Genomic DNA, 17,790 nt, shown 5'->3' with positions numbered 1-17,790 from the left:
TAAGGAAGAAGGTGCAAAACTAATTTGGGAAAGTAGAAGAGTAAATTGACGAGTTAATAGAGTAGGATCCACAGGCAGCAGTTCAGGTTTGAGGTTCAAGATTTATAGTGAAACTAGCTAACATGACCTGGTGTTTTTCTCTAGGCTTGTTTAGTTAGTAAAACTTTCAGGCAGAGCAGGGGGAGAGTTGGATCAAACTGGGGTTGGGATTTCTCCAGGAAAATGGCAGGAGAGAGGGGCCAGCAGAGGCGACTGTGTGTAAAGAAGGGAACGACAAAAGGTGGGCCGTGGAGCATACGCTGGGGGAGAAGAGTGTGGGCATGGAGAGGGTGGAGTCAGTGGGTCTGAATCCTCATGGGGTCAAACGATTTCTGTAATGGGATTCTAGAGGGATCAAGCTGGAAAGATCGATGAAATCATCCTTGACTCAGCTTTTTTTCTCATAACTTGGGAAGTTCTGCAGAACGTACTATTAAAAGAAAGCTAGACTCTCCATGACTGCTTGCTGCCTGGGTCCCAGCCCCTACCATCCATATCCTGCCTGGACTACTGCCATAACCTGTGCACCTGCCTTAGCTTCCACCTTCAACTCTCTACAGTCTCGTCTCCATCCACTGCATTCTAAGGCAGACTAAGTGCATCCAGGGGTAAATCAGATCAAGCCACTTCCATCCCAAGTCCTCTAGGCCCTCCCCATCTCATCCAGGAACAATGAATCTAGTCTTTACTGTGACTGATTAGGTTCCATGGATCTGGCCCTTGGTTATCTATCCCCCAAAGTCATGATCGCCTCTCTTCCCCTTGTTCACCGCCTGCCTCTCAGGTCCCTGGCTGTTCCTCCCACAGGGTAGCCATACTGCTGTCTCCAGGCCTTGGCACTTACTATCTTTCCTTCCAAGAAAACTCTTCCCAGACATACTCATGTGTGGTTTCCTACCCTTCCTTCTGAGGTGTGCCCAGATGGCACCCCCATGGGGTCCTTCCCCAGTGCTCAGTCTAAAAGAGCAGCCTTGTCACTCTCGAACTCTCCTTTTCCTCCGCAACACGCATCACCCCTTGGTGTTACAGTACACTTGTCTGTTTACCATCATTTTTCCTCTGGTGGCAGGGACTTTGTTTTTTCAATTGACGGGTTCTCAGGACTTACAATAACGCTTGGCATACTGGAGATGCTAAATAAATATTTATTGAGTAAATGAATGAATTAACAGCCTGTTCAAAAGATCTCAGAGAGAGATCTTATTCCACTCCCCTCTTTCTAGATAAGGAGATGAATGCCTTGAGGGGCCAAGTGATACAGCCAAAGAAAGCAGCAAGTGGCAAGCTAAGACTCGAAATTTGTCTCCAAACTGCAAAAATGCCGCCACCATCATCTCTCAACACCAGCCCCCCTGCCATTCACACAGCCACTCTTTTGGCCTAGGTTCTCATTGTGTCTTGCCTGTTGCAACAGCCCTATAGCCGCTTGTCTTAAATACCCTGCCCTCTTTCAAACCTCTCTCCATTTCCTGACTGCTCAAGTCAGAAGAATTTCTTTTCCACACGTCATTCTATGACGACTCCTTGTTGGTGCATGCAACACACAGTCCTATCTCAGAGATGGACAGGGTTCGGTTCCAGACCACAAAAATAAAGTGAATGCCACAATAAAAAAAGTCACACAATTTTTTGCTTTCCTAGTACAAATAAAGGTTATGTTTACACTCTATTACAGTCTATGGAGTGTGCAATAGCATTATTTCTATAAAAAACAATGTATTTACCTTAATTTAAAAATACTTTCTGCTAAAAAATGCTAGCCATCATCTGAACCTTCAGTGAGTTGTGATCTTTTTGCTGGTAGAGGGTCTTGCCCTGGTAACATCCAAGACCACTGATAACGAGTCACACAGTAATAATGAGAAAGTTTGCAATATTGCAACCATTGCCAAAATGAGACACAAAGTAAGCAAATGCTGCTGAAAAAAATGGTGCTAACAGATTTGCTTGAGGCAGGGTTGCCACAAACCTTTAATTTAAAAAGTAAAAAGAAAAAAAAGCATATCTGCAAGGCACATAGAAACTTTTTATTCTCGTCAGTTGTCCCTACACAAGAGCTGTAAGTTCCTTGAGGCAACTACAGACATCAATGTTTGCATGTTGCAGAATCCGATACTTAGCGTAATCCTTAAGAAACATTTATTGCACTGACTGCTTTTTCACCTTGGAATGTTCTTCTCCAAGATTTCTGCATGGCTCACCCTTTTAATCCCAATCACCTCTTTGCTCAGGAAGGCCTACCCTCTTCATTTAAAGTTGCAGCCTCCCCTCTGTCTTATTCTGCTTGTTTTTACTACAGAGCAATGTCATTTTCTAATGCTTCTAATAAGGAAGCAAAGATGCTTCTTTATTGCTTAAAAGCAATAAAGTACCTCCTGTATGCTTAAAGAAGCATCATTGCTTCTTTATTCTTGGTGTCTCACCAAACACCTTGAATAGTTCCTGGCATACAGGAGGTGCTTAATGAATACTTGTTTTAAAAATGAATTACACTACTGGGCTTAAAGGAGCTCTGTTGAAGAACACACTGAGGAAGGATAAAGGGACATGCCTGGTCCCACACAATGACCGCTGATGGCTGCCCATCCGGAAGCCTCAGTGTCACATTGCGACATAGTGAATGGTGGTGACGGTCACTTGTGTACCCTTCACCCAGTTCCCCCTGGTGGCAGCATGTTGCACCATCATGGGACACTTGTCAAAACTAAGAAATAAAAAAAACCAAAAATGGGCTTTGTTCTGATTTTGCAAGTTTCCCCAGTTACATCCTTTTTCTGTCCTAGGAGCCAATCCAGGATCCCGTGTTGAGCTGAGAAGCCTTACCTTCTGATCTGCTTCTTCATCCTCATCGTGGTCCTCATTGCAGAGTGGACTAGAGGGGGCGGCGAAGGTGGGTCCCTGGGAGTAGTACTGGGAGCTCCGGCAGCCATCCCGCCGCAGTTTGTCACATTCTGCAGAGGGGACAGGACAGGGGTGGAGAAAGGGCATTAGAAGCCAGAATTTCTTTACTCCTCCTTATTTAACCTTATCTGGTCATATTCCCTAGGCATAGTAAGACTTCAAAATAATAGTAATATTAAAAATGAGAACGATAAAAACGACTAAGCACCCACTACACACCACATGCCATGGTAACACACTTTGAAGGGGTTACCTTCACACCTCCCAGCAACCTTCAGAGTCAAGCTTAGGGTAATGAATTAATTCAGTCTCTCCATAGTGTTGAGCAAGCAAGCAGCAGGCTCACAATCTGAACGCAGGTCTTATTTACTAGAATTTTTCATGCGACAACTGCTTATGTAATTCCACATCAAAACCCACAAGCAATCCTCATGATGCACTTGTCTCCCAGACTCATCAGCTGGAAGCGGCATGAGAAACTCACAGGCGAGTGTGCTCCCATTTTTAGTTCTCAATTTAACTTTGGTGCCAAACAGCCTCTAATCACTGCAGGGAATTTAATACGAAGCCGGTGGCACTCCGAGAGGCCTGCCGGTCCACAGAGGAATACCTGGCACCACCAAGTGGAAGGTAATTAGGGCGCAGGGTGCCCTGGGTCACAGGGCGGCCGGGGCCACTGGCTCTGCAGAGGCTGGGATTGTCTTCAAGGAGGACCCGTTCCGCTGATCACTCTCCTCAGTGTGGGGAGTGCAGCCGACTTCTTAAGGCTTTTTAAAGCTCCAAGAGCTTTCCTTTTACCCAGATGCCATCTTAGAGGTGCATTTGCCGCAAAGTGTTTGCCACAGGGTTCCTTTAAATATCCAGCTTGCTAAAGCAGTGCAAAATACATTTGTTTCTGTAAAAGTTTCCTCTTTGACAGCTTTACAAAACCATGCCTGTAAAGGCACAGAAGTAGGGCATCTTCAGATTCCCTTTCTAACACTGGAACCTATGATTCTTTTTCAAAGAGGAGTTGCTTTTGTGCAGGGATAAAAATTCTCCAACCAAGGAATAAACATCTCTCACTCTCTTTGCTACTACACAGTGGGTCTGGAGAGAAAGCTTCCAACCCAACGCAGCACATCAGATATTTTTTAACAGATTTTTTTAGAAGGGGTTCAGGGGGAAAGAGATGGAAACTTCAATTGGTTGTTCCACCTCTCTCTGCATTCATTGGTTGATTCTTGGATGTGCCCTGACCAGGGATCAAACCCGCAACCTTGGCATATCTGGACAATGCTCTAACCAACTACTGTATTTTGCTGGGTATAATCTACACTTTTGCCCAAACTTCTGAGGAAAAGATAAAGATGTGCATTATACATAGGTGGTACTAATTCCATATGTATATAAATGTTTTTAATTCTTTTATTTATGCTTATGTGTTAAAGGTATAACTCTAGAAAGCAACACTGACACTTGTATGCAAAATAATGCCAGGGAATACAATAATCACTATTGTTTCTAAATACAAATAAATAAATGAGTCCAAAAATTACAACAAAAGATTTTTTTCCTGAAAGTTTGGGGCCAAAACATGGATGTATATTATACAAAGGAGTACCCAGCCAAAGCTGCACATCAGATTTTTAAAAATCCTATGGAAACTGCCATGAGAATCTTCTAGAATGCCACCTGACTTAAAAGCACATACATAAGAAAGACAGCTAAATATTACTACCTCGGTCCCTTATGGGCTAGATGATTTGTGGGCTGGGCTGGCGACCACTCCATATCATGTAAAGTGGAAATTTAAGAAATTCTGAAACTTCCGAAACCTATTTTTTGATGAGGATTTACTCGCACTAACCTAACCCTTTTCAGCGAGAGCTCTTTTCACATTTCCTACCATATTTGACAATTTCTTTAAAAAAATAGTACAAACAGAAACTACACTGTCACTCCACGGAGCTATCGTTACATAAAGCATAATTAGTAGTTTTCAAGTGCTGTTCTGTGTGGCTGTGGGATTCGGTACATTTTTTATTTGATTTCTTTAATTACCTTAAAGCTGGATTTAAAAAAAAATAACAGTCAAGCTCAACAGCTTTACATTTCATTAACTTGTGCTGCTACGTTAACTTTTCTGTGGTCCCGTAAACCTGAAGTCCCCCAAGGATTCGGAGTGAACCCTGTAAAACAGACTAATAAAAACTGTTACCACTCACAGCTACTTACCATGTAATTCAGTATTTTCAAATACTTGCCAAATGAAACAAAGTACTTCTAAAGTAAAGGCCAAGGCCCTTTGAAATGAAGTCTTTATGTTGTTCAAAACAGTATTTCCCCCTCACTAACTGACCCTATAATAAGTGTGTTTGAAACCATACAATTTTGTAATGTTAAGAATCTTCATTATGTATTGGATACCATGTCAGATAATGTTTGGAAAAGTTTCCTCTCCAAGAACCTAAGGCTTCCTGAACTAGATCATCTCTAAAGGTGATATGAGTTTTGATGTTCTTTTTGTTTTAAGATTTTATTTATTTATTTTTAGAGAGGAGAAGGGAAGGAAAAAGAGAGGGAGAGAAACACCAGTGTGTGGTCGTCTCTCATGTGCCTCCCACCAGGACCTGACCCACAGCCCAGGCATGTGCCCTGACTGGGAATCGAGCCAGCAACCCTTTGGTCCATAGTCCAGCGCTCAATCCACTGAGGCACATCAGCGAAGGCGGTTTTGATATTCTTTTTTTTTAATTATTTATTTTTTTTTAGAAACAGGAGAAGGGAGCGAGAAAGAGAGGGAGAGAAACATCAAGAGATATATTGATGACTTGCCTCTTATACACCTTCAACTGGGGGAACTAGCCTGCAACTCAGGCATGTGCCCTGACTGGGAATCGAACCAGCAACCTTTCCATTCGCAGGCCCATACTAAATCCACTGAGTCACACCAGCCAGGGCAATTTTGCTATTCCTGATACATGACTCAAGACATGTTAAATCCTAAAAGACTGAAATATTAGAAAATTACTATTCATATATTAAAAGCATAAAAGTCTTGCAATATTTAGAACTTCTAGTAATAAACGGTGTATCACCATTTGAACCTCACTTAAAAAGAAAATGCCTCTTCTTTCCTCAATGAAGCTTATGTCACAGAAATGTTTAAACAGTAACATAACACAGAGTAGCATATCAAATGAAAGACGACGCCGCATCTCAGATGAAATGAGGAAGTATAAATTTATGGCAGATGACCAATTCTTTTTGACTCTTACAAATATTCTGAAATCTCATCAACTCCTCAATATCCACTGTCGTTTATCTGATTCCAGCTTGAGGGGAATGGAGGAAGTTTTCTCTTGTCAGCTACAAGGGCTCTCAGCTTCTAAACCGTGGCTTTGTTTGTCCCACTGAGTGGACCCTCCGTAGAGCAAGACGGGAGTGCAAGCCATCACGAATAAACAAAGACTTCAGACACCGCACTGAGTAACTAACTGCAAGGCAAAGCAGAGTTTAGAGCCAGGTGAGGCCAGCAACTACAGGCTCGAAACAAGATCCTAAATGTAACAGAAGATCTGTCTTTAACACACGGTCCTCTTGCAACAGAAATTAAGAGTGAAACCCCGCTATTGTTCCCACAGTGCTGCCCGGATAAAGGTGACACTGTTCGTGTGTCCTCTGGTTTCCCCGCCACCAATTTCGTCCTCCTTCCTTACATGTCAAGCTGTTTTCTTTAGCGCAAGAACAATGAACAAACATTTGTTGGCAGACAAAAGTTTTAAATATAGTAGAAAAAAAATAATGCCATAGTACTAGATGGTTATCTAATCATCTTGTGAATTTAATACTGCTTTGGCCTCATGCATTAAAAGTTATTCCTTAAGCTTTCCATATTAATATCTGAGACATGTTAAGAGAGTGTCCTGCAAGAATCTTTAAAGAGTTATTTGCAAAATAATTTTCTCTACTGGAAATTTAGGGTGAATTTCTACTTTCTACGTTTGTTCTTAAAGGTGTTGAATCAGTCACAGTGAGCTAGAATACACAGCAGTTACAAGGAGCTCCAGAATCTCAGTGGCTTAACACAACCGGATGGTCCTTCGCTGCACATCTTCCTCATCCGCGCTGAGCCAGCAGGGGCTCTGCTCCCCACAGTCACTCGGGGAAGGGGACCAGACAGCAGGGCGGTCCACCTGGACATGTGCTTGGACAATGTGCGTCAGAATGTGGTGCATTTCACACCGGTGCTTGAAACTTCGGCCTGTGGTTACTTCCGTTACTATTTCATTACAGAACAAGCCACAGGGCCCTACCTAACTTCAGAGAGGATGAGAAAGGGCAATCCTACCTCATAAGCAAGGGAGAAAATGAGAATATCCAAAAACAGCTCTAATGACTGCCAAACAGAGGGATAACACTGAACCTAAGATTTTCCAGACTCCTGTTACCTTTCTCCCAACACTTACTTAATGTTTATCTCCAACCCCCGAATGAGGTTGAGAGGCTTTTGATGTGAACACTGCAACAGCAATGAAAAGCTCCCCCTCTGCCTTTCAGGAACGGGAGTTGACCTCGGGAGGGATGTTGCATGGAGGAGCGGCTGACTGTCTGGGATCCAGACAGATCTGGCACCACTTACTACCTGTGAGACCACAGGGACAGCGTTTCAACCTCCTGGAAACCCAGGGTCCACCTCTGCAACTCCTTCCGGGGAAGCTTTCGTGAGAGTCACTCAGCAGACGTGTCCAGCACTCAGTGCTCCGCGGGGAGAGGAGAAGGTAGGGCTGCGCCAGAACTGTGCGTGGAACCCTCCCCGCGGCGGCTGCTCACAAATCGGCCTTCGCTGGGAGAACTGACCACGGAAACCACAACTACCTCACACTCTGCCACTTTGAAAAGCCATTACGCAATTGCGCAAGGTTGGCTTGGAGGCACAATTCTTTGCGATACTTCCATTTTACACATCTGCTGGTTCCATCCTTACCAAAACATCACGAGGCTGTATTTTTCTTCCTGTGTATGTGCCATGCATCACACTGAGATTCTCTTATTGTCAGTGGTCTGAAAATTTACTTTTAACTCCCCTCCACCCGAAATACAGCTAAAATATTTTCACTGATGTAACTGCAGAATTTATAGTCATTACTTAATTGGCTTTACCTAACTCGAAGCCTCCTACATAGGGACATTTTACACTGGAAGAGAACTAGCCAGGTGCTTGGTCCATATGTTTATTATATTAATGTACCATAACTGCAAAAGCAAGGAAAAGGCAGGTTCTTTGATCTGAAAGTACATGTCCGGAGCTGAAAGATACATTGAAGTCCTGACCCCTGGGGTCTGCAAATGTGACCTCATTTGGAAACAGGGTCTTCCCGGATGGAATCCTGGGACAGTGAGGCCATGAAGATGGGCCCTACTCCCATGAGGCTGATGTCCTTGAGAAGAGGAAACAGACATGGGGACAACGTGAAGACCCCGCTCCCTAGCTGCTGTCTTCCTTTGCCACTCTGGGCTCTTCTCTTTGAAGAGAGGGTCACTTTCCTCACCCTCTTTGCCAGGGGAGGCTCGGTGGGGGTCACCTATCTGTCTCTGAGGCTTCGACCCCAGGCCACGCCCGGCGCTCAAGTGTGCTAAGCTTTGCCATTATACACAACGTTTCTCTGCACCACCCTCCAAAGCAACAGAGACGCACGGACACGAAGGAAGTGGGCCATGAGAAGATGGCGGTGGGGGCTGGAGTTAGGTCGTCACACACCGAAGAGGGCGCAGGACCATCGGAAGCTGGAAGAGGCGAGGAGAGATTCTCCCCTTGAGGCTGGAGGGGCCTGGGCCTGCCAACACCTTGATTTGGGACTTCTGGCCTCCGAAACTGTGAGACAATAAATTTCTGTTGTGTTAAGCCACCCAGTTTGTGGAATTTTGTCCTGAGCCATAGAGACTAACAAAGTATAAACTCAGAAGATGCTAAGCTGTAGAAAAATTTCATAAGGATCTTTGATTCCCACAGAAATATTTTTAATTATATGGAATATATACAGCTTGATATAAAGCTTGATAGAAGATTGATATATAAAAATCTAATGTATTTTTACATTACATCAATGAACAATTGGAAATTAAAAGTTAAAAGTAATATCATTTACAATAGTATCAAAAATATGAAATACTTAGGGATGTATCTGACAAAGGATATATAAGATTTGTACATTCAAAACCTCAGAACAAAGTTTTAAAAGATCTGAATAAATCAAGAGATAGCCTACGTTCAAGGATCAGAATACATAATACCAGTAACACATCCATTCTATATTTGAGTAGCTGAGCTGAGTCCTAGCACCTTGGGGAAGCAGGTGAACAGGAACACAGTGAGAAACAGAACTGAGATTGTGTCACTTTTCTGGTCAAAGTCGCCAGAAGCTATTCCCCCTCTCCCAGCCTCCTGGCGAACACCAGAGTCCCTTCGGTAACCCATCAGACCCTAACGGATTGGCCCCCCTTTGCCTGTCTAACCACATCTCCTCCTGTTCTCCCCTTCGCTCTGCCCAAACCACACTCCCCTGTCTCTCTCAGATGCCACCACTCCAAGAGGCCTGTGACACCACCACTCCCTAGTCCCTTCCCTGCTCTGTTTTTCTCTCAGCACTTAGGTCCTTCTAACATGTATGCACTTAACTACTTTTTCTGCTTGTTGACTGTGCTCTCTTTAAGGCATAAGCTCTATGGAGACGGGCATTTCTGTCTGTTCCATTCACTGTGTCATCTCCTGTGCCTCTAACAGGACCTGGCAGGGAGCAGACACTTCGCACGTGGTTGTGACTAATGGGTAAGTGTGGGATGGGAAGCATTGCTCCGGAGTCACAACGTGTGAGCAGCTGAGGAAAGAGAAGTGTCTTAGGGGCTAATGACTTCTTGTGACTATGTTCCTGCCTCTCTGGCAGCAGCCGCTACTGTACCTCCTCACTACTTTAGTTTGCAAGTCTTCCCTTAAATACATCCACCGAACCCCTTCACTGTGAGAGGCACAGAAGAGGATCTAAGGGAAAAGTGTGTGATGTGGTTTCTAATACTGAAGAGTTCGGGCAGCATGGAAGGTTGGAGTGGCTAGGGAAGGCTTTTTAGAAGAGAGGATTCGAGGTAAACCTTAAAGGAGGGTGGCATTTTGATTAAGCTGTCTCGAAACAGCAGCGAGGTGGGTTCCCGGCTAGCACAGTGGCGGCCGCAGTGCCCAAGGGCCAGTGGAGCCTGCACTGCCATCACTGTGAGAGCACCTGGGAACTGGTGATGGCAATACACACATCATCATGTATAATTAGTGTGAATTTGAGAATCTATGAGATAATTTCCAGGAGGGATCAAAGGATTTTCTTTTCCATGTTAAAATGCTGTCTACTTTCATTACCCCATATTGAGAGATGAGTCCTTCTCTAATCTGAATTTCAACAGTTAAGTGATGGCTTGGCGCTGCCCGGTAGAAACAAGGTGCCGGCCGATAGAACAAGGTGGAGGGTCGGATCGGCCTGTGGGCCTTGTGTTCGCCGCCTGTGCAATGAGACCTTAAATACCAATATTCCTTAAGGTGAACCTTCACTCAATTATTTCATTTTGTATTAGCATATTTTTGGTTATAAAAATGTAAATGTAGGAAAAAACTATAATAGAACTAAGGTTAATATCTTTTCTTTCTAGGAAAGAGTTCAAGGGCAGTAAAACCCCCAGCTGAATGTATCGATTTGCTCGATAAAGGCTGGTGTTTAATCAGAGACATTGGTAAGTGTGGTACAGAGAGAGGAGCTAGGGCGGCGGGTAGCTTTTCATGGGAAGCACTGTAATTGTCTGCAATTTACCCTCAGGAAAGAACACCAGCTCTGGGGCCAAAACACCTGGATTCTAATTTTGCCTCCACCACTAGGAGCAAGTTTCTTTTTGTGTCTCAGGGTTTTCGTATGTAAAATGTGGATAATCATAATCCCCAATTCTTCGAGTCAAGTCATAGTGAAGAGTAAATAATTTTCTGCACGCAGGTACTTAGAACAGTGGCTTATTTGTGGGGGACCCTCAATCAAAGTTATTGAGGGCTCCCCTCAATATTATTAATATGCAGTAGTCACTGTCATGTCCACAAGAGTCGTTGCCACATCTCATCTTTCCCCACGACACAGGGTAACTTTTCCCAGGACCTCAGAGATTCATCTCTGAGGCTGAAGGATGTGTGTCTGTCTTGTCCGGGGTCGCACAGCTTTCCAGTAGCCACACGGGCATCACTTGATGCCCAATTCTTGTAGCAGTTTCTCTCCACAATGTTCTAACCTCTGGCCATGGGAAAGCACATCTATACTTGTCTATGGATTATGAAACCCAGGTGTCAAGTTTCTTGTAGATCCAGGTTTCCAAACTTCTATCCCAGTTATTTATTCATCAGATTATCAAGAACAGTTGAAGACCAGTTCTATTATATATCTTTATCCAGGATCAGAGGGCTCAGAGCACATAAGACTACAATCGTACATGTTTGGAAGAGAATCAATTCTTGTTCAACAGCTGTATCGGCTATCACACAGCTAAAGAATCTAGTTTAAGCTCTCGAGTAAGCACATGGGAAAAATTTACTGCACTCAAATACTATGCTTCACAAATATTAGAGAACTTATTTTCTTAAGGAAAATCAAACCAAAATGCACTTTAAAATAGAAGAGTTTTTTACCTTCTGATTCATTACTTTACTGAGCTTGGCAGTACTAAAAGAGAAAAAGAAACCATACTGATACTGTAGTTAAGATTCTGCCTTGCTAGTTACACAATGAATTTTCTAAAATTACATCTGTATTTTTCCTATATTCTTCATAACAGTTGAACGTCAATGTACTTAAATTGTCTTTAAGAATCAACAAATCAGAACATAATTAAGAGACTATAAATGGTTAAATGTTTAAGTAACTTAGTTATTTGTAGCATATCAAGTGAGGTGAAAAGCTATGTTAAATCTTAAAGATGCCATGGATTTAATATAGATCTTTTCAGGGAATATTTTTCTAGATAATTTGATAACAATTTTAAATGACAGATTCCAAATAAATATGCCATTAATTGAGTATGACATGAATGATTCATTCTATTCTCCCCCTCTCCCCTTTAGGGTAAGAGTTTATATATAGTTATATAGGAATACTTACAATGACATAAAAGAACATTATTATATATGAAGTATTAAATCCAAATTTATCTCCCAATAAATGCATATTTGAGTCCATAAAACCACTTCTTCATCAATCATCATTTCAATGACACATAATACCCAAAGCACCACAAAACATAAAAGGATGAGGAGAAAATGTATGGCTTTAATGATTAAGCCCAAGTCTCTCTAAAAGTTCTGAAAGTAAATATCTCCTCTCTTAATGATGCATATAAAACAAAATGTTCCAGTTGCTAGAGTATAATTTGCTTAACTGTGGGGAAGAAAAAGAGGGCCAGTCAGGGCCAACTATCACCCAAGTGTCGAGGAAAGGGGTTCCTCCAAGGATAAGGAGTCTCAATTTGCTCAAGAAACCCAGTAACAGCCAGGTAATGAACAGCAGCCATTGAGAGCTCAAACTCTGAAAGTTGATAGCTGCGTGTTCAAATACTCGCTTGTATTGAGCTACCCGTGCTTAACGGATGCATTCCAACCTTCAAGGAGCTTATAGTTCAGATGATGGATAAAGAAGCTCAGGTGACAATTTATGGAGCCGTGGTCCTCCAAATCATACTAGCCATGTCATCAGTGGTGATAAGCAAAACTGGAGAGCAGGGGTTGGGTCCAGCATCAACACAGAATTTAATGGGAGAGGGGCCCCAATCAAGAAATAAGAGGATGAAGGGAGAGCAGGTGGGAGAGGATGCAATAAGGAAGATAATGATTAGTGCTCCACCGGGGTTATGTATCCAAGGAAGTTTACTCTTGGTAGAATTTTAGGAAAACTGATCAAACCCAGCATGGAAAGACAAACTACAGGATAGGCTACTCCCAGAAGATTTCTGTTCAGTAGAACAGATGTCACAGGAAGGCTTCAGTTACAGAGAAACCTCCCAGAAAAGTTTTGGGGAGGAGTAAGGCAGAAAAGTGGAGATGGTGATGGAATGCCACCTTTGACATAAATGAGTTTCTTTGCCAAAAGAGGAAAAAAGAACAAAAAGGAGACTGCCAAATTCACGTGCCCGAAAGTTATTTAACACAATTCCGATGACTTCTCATTCAGTTTACACAGTGCACTTGGCAAAATGAAGTAATTGGGATGGAGAAGGCAGAGTATTAGAGGAAAAAAATACACACTAATTGTGCCATTGGCTCAATAAACAGGAAATGAATTTGCTGACTAATGTCTTAATGCACTGGAAAGAGTTGCCCCCAGGCCCCCATAGCCTGAGACCAGTGACATCAGCATTAAACACTGTACGGCAATCTCATTTTATGTAGAATAGTAAAAAATAGTAATTTTGATTAATAGTCTCCCTCTATGGCTAATTCCTTAATAGAGTGGAATAAAAACCTCTCCCAAAAGTTAAGAATTAAATATTAAAACTTAAGGGGCTGGATAAAACTGTTAGCTTTATTTTTCATTGCAAACGATGGAAAGAATGACTCTTAAAATGTTATTTGCCATGCACTAAACTGAAGTTGAACAGTTCTTCTCTTCACATACACAAATTAATTTAAGGAGACGTGCAGAAGTAAATGGGATTGAAATTAAGCTGAGAGCTGTCCGATGCACTGACGGTGTGCAAGTCCTGGCTGGGCACATCCCAGGGAAGCCAAATTGGAGGTGCTCTCATTTCACTTCTGAATGAAAGAGCCCTATCACTGGCGGTGGTGGAGCATCACCAAGGTTACTCAATATCAAATAGCCTGCAGAGATTCTAAACCAACACTAGAGACTTCAGTTGTACAGTGAATGATAGCAAACCTTATCCACAGTACCTTCAATGTACCATTTTTATGCTGCACTGAGTGAAATATAGAGGCCACTCAAGTTACTCCCTTTATCAGGAATTAAAATAGAATTGCTGAAACAGCAGACTGGCTACAGGCACACACACACACAAAACAAAACAAAAGCCTTTTGTTTAAACAATCCAGAGTGCTTTGTTAAGGCCTGGATCATTTAAATGACTGTCCTTGCTATTCTATCTTTTCTGTGTTGCTTACCATTAGAAAAAGACAAGATGTCTCTTTACCTCCTGTAAAAGCAATGAGTGTCCCTTTTTCCTTTGCTCCTACATCTGACTTCCTCTCATAGGCTATTAACTACCTTTGCAGGGTTACCATGCTCAGTAGTGAGTATTACAAAAAAACTGGTGAGCCATCAAGTCCGACATTCGAAGTTAAACTGCCTGCTGTGTGTGGCATTCCCAATCTGTCAGGGCCTCATTTTTGTCTTTGTTCTTCTCTTTTCTCAATAGAGAATTTAATCCATTATTTCCCTAAGGACATAAATTCCAAAAGAAATCCCTATATTTCTTGTATAAAGTCTCTGAAAGCATTATCATTTGTCTTTGAAAAGCATTATCATTTGTCTTTGAAAAGTCAACCTAATTAAATTCACAAGCACTGAACAAGAGAGCACCAAATGAAGTCATCCTTTTTACCAAAGGTTTAGTAAAATCCAGTGGGGGCCCCATTTCCACCAAGCCTCCAATGCCGCCTAGTGAACAACTTCAACATTCTTTTGCTCCTTCTCAAAAAGTGTTTTCTCGAATTCTCCGTTTAGGAGACAGAAGTTGAAACCCACCCTGTGGGACACTGTGCCCCAGCACCCACTGCCTGACACCTCCTCAGGGAACATCATCCCATTCTCTCTCTATCCAAAATCCTTGCCCCTCTGATGGCTCCCTTTGATTACAACTGTATTGTAATTGGCTCTAGTTTTTTAACCAAGCAATAATATTATCTGTACCCTGCCACCACCTCAAAATACTGTCCCCCTTTTCTTTGTTTGACAGTTTTTGTTTCAGTTCTTAAAAATGATTTGTATTATTTTTCTGCTTATAAAAATAATCATTATCTCATAAAATCTGACTTCTTAAACTGAAAGACTTCCTTGAAACTGCTCCAATGAACAATCCATTCAGGAGCCTTCCTTCAGGCTGTCCCTGTCCACGACACCACGATGTCCTCATTTACTGTCTCTTCCCAGCTCCTTTTGCCAACTTCGTCCCAACCCCCTCAGGTAAAGCTTTCCTGATGCAGCCCCACGCTCCCTCCATCCCTAATCTCACTCCTGCATTTTCACCAGCTGTTCTGTGGCTTCGGCTCCTATCTCTCTCCTAAATTCTGCATGACCTTTCCAGGACCTACACAAACCCAGCAGTACTGACAGTGCCACACACCGGGCTCTGTGTTGGGTCACACAAATGACAAGCAAAGGTCCTGCTCCCAAGGATCTTGCTATCATCACAAGGGGAAATGAACATGAAAATACAATTATGTAACTTGGTATAAGCAGTTTAATGGAGGGGTACAAGGTTCCATGGAAATGTGTGAAAAAGTGTAGAAGCAATGCCACGGTCTGCCCAGGGGAGTCCAGGAAAGCTCTGTGGGGACCCAGGCACCCACAGGCTTCTTAAAGGAGCAACAGGAGTTGGCCGGGAGTGAGCAGCTATGGTTCAGAAGGGAGGAGGAACAGACTGTGATATGCCGTGGAGAGAAAGGGTGGACAGGACAAGCTAGCATTCCAACTGGACCTTATCTTTACACTCAAAGACACGGGGTACAGAACTTGGCTGAAGGGGTTGAGAAGCATGGGGAGAAAGGGGAATTGGCAGATGGAGGTGGGGTCAGATCATAAAGGCTATCAGATGCCGAGGAAGTTATGAAAGAGAGGCTGGTAAAGAATTTTTAACAGAGGAGAGGCATGATCAGACTTAGGTTTTAAGGACAACACCCAGGGACAAGGGTGAGGCTCAGGGATACAACTTCCTCAGCCACACAGTGAGTAACTCATCCACGTATCTTATCTCCCTAGCCCGCTGTAAGCCTCTGGCAGAAAGCAGCAACATCCTCCATCTTTGACTCACCTACAACACCCAGCCCAGCGCCTCACTCGCAGGAACCACTTAAGAATTTTTTATGCAAACACATTTGTCAGAACTGACGCCCAGCAGTAAATTGTATCTTTGTGTCAATAAATGCCACATATAGCACCCTTAAGCAGTTAATAAGCACTGGGGCCAATCGGAAATGTTAGTGCTTAGGCGGAAACTTAGAGATCATAAATTGTTTTCCAAAAGAGGAAGGGAGTACAAAAGTTGGGCATGGTTTCCCAGTAACCCACAGGCAGCCCTGGAATCGCATCCTCGTGACAGGTAGTGACAAAGGGACAAGGTGTCGGTGCTGCGGTTGTTTAGGAAGGATAACACACTGTATTTCCTCACTCATTCAGTGGCTTTTTTAATAACAAACCCCTACCCCAACTCAATTCTAGGCCTACCTTTGTTTAAAATAAAAAATAACTCAAGTTCACCTTCTCCTTTTATAAATCAATTTTATGGAAGGATTCTTCAGGAAGAACACAAGTAATGAACTAGACAAAGAATAAACTCAGCCGTAAGAACTAAGTCATTGGGTGAATTTACTATTTCCAAACCCTCATCTTTCTTTTAGTTACCCCTTCTATAACTGGTGGCCTTCTGTTTTTAATCCATGGATTTACTAATGACCTATTGTAACCCTAATAATAAGCACTAAATGTCATTAAACTGAAACATGGTTATAGATTATTAGTAAGGCATGATGTCTCATGACGAAGCTTCCTTTCTTTATTTCTCTTAAACTTAATTGAATGTTAATGAAATCCAGAGAGAGTAAGCCACCACCTTTAGGCAACCAGGAGCTATTCTGCGTTCCCTAAATTAATTGCCTGAAGAAACTAAATCGGCCTTGGGCCTTTCCATTCCGAGAGTGAGCCCTGTGCCTGTGACCTTTTGGAAAGCTGAGGGCACTGAAGAGGCATCAAAGGGACAGGTCCTCAGGGCCTGAGACCACAACAGGTCAGCATGGGGCGAGGCCAGAACCCTGATGTCATCCCGGCACAGTCATCTATGAACTGCACAGTAGCCATAAACTAATCCGGTAACTCTGATAAGCCTTGTTTACTCACCCTCAAAATGAAAAGGGGATTTACTCATCAGAGGGCCTGGAAAGTCCCTTCCTGCACCACATTGCAGGCACCTTCCAGAGGTGGACAGTGAGTGGGGAGGAAGACACCTTGCTCATGTGGTGGAAATGAGTCTCAGTGTCACCCGTCTGTGGCTGTCCCTGCCATCTGATGATGTGCCTTGTCTTCCTCTATCCCTCTGCCCCCCACACACATCTCTGCGGCATGTGGGGTAGGAGGGGAAGCATCAGCTAAAGCATGACAGCCACTTGGGAAGGAGGGTGGAGACCAATAAAAAATTTCTTCTTTATTCCATTGCACTTCCTCCTTCCCTCCACAAAGTGCTTCCACTTTGAGATACTGTACATAAAAGGTCATTTTATTCCTATGTAAACAGATATTCTGATCTTTATTTTACAGATGAGAAAAGCTCAGATAGTGGAAAGAGCAAACTCAAGAGTAAGCTCAAATCACGTATCCTGGCACAGAACCGAGTCGGGACTTGAAACTACATGTGCCTTTTCCTATGATAGAGTGGACAGCAGGAGGTTGCTGGAGTTTAGGTCACAGTCTGTTTTTTCAAATTTATTTTCCAACTGCAGTTGACACACAATATTGCATTAGTTTCAGGTATACATCACGGTAATCAGATATTGATATACCTTGTGAAGCGATCACCACGGTCACATTCTACTTTCTGACCTGTAATGGTAATGGTTACATAGATGTTTGC

The 17,790-nt window shown here is 42.9% G+C and overlaps 1 protein-coding gene across 4 annotated transcripts in view; it reads right to left on the bottom strand.

The window, feature by feature from the left end:
- Positions 1 to 17,790, bottom strand: part of NHSL1 (NHS like 1) — a 123,419-nt gene that overhangs the window by 33,773 nt on the left and 71,856 nt on the right. For all 4 annotated transcript variants that reach the window (XM_053664853.1, XM_053664854.1, XM_053664855.1 and 1 more), the window contains one exon: positions 2,863 to 2,990. In XM_053664853.1, coding sequence (XP_053520828.1) covers positions 2,863 to 2,990 — 128 coding nt within the window. The remainder of the gene's footprint in view (positions 1 to 2,862; positions 2,991 to 17,790) is intronic.

Source organism: Artibeus jamaicensis, unplaced genomic scaffold, assembly GCF_021234435.1.
Source record: "Artibeus jamaicensis isolate MK-2021 breed Jamaican fruit bat unplaced genomic scaffold, CSHL_Jam_final contig_387, whole genome shotgun sequence".
Taxonomy (NCBI): Eukaryota; Metazoa; Chordata; class Mammalia; order Chiroptera; family Phyllostomidae; genus Artibeus; species Artibeus jamaicensis.
Note: the sequence above shows the minus strand (reverse complement) of the source record. Positions and strands in the feature narration are given on the sequence as shown.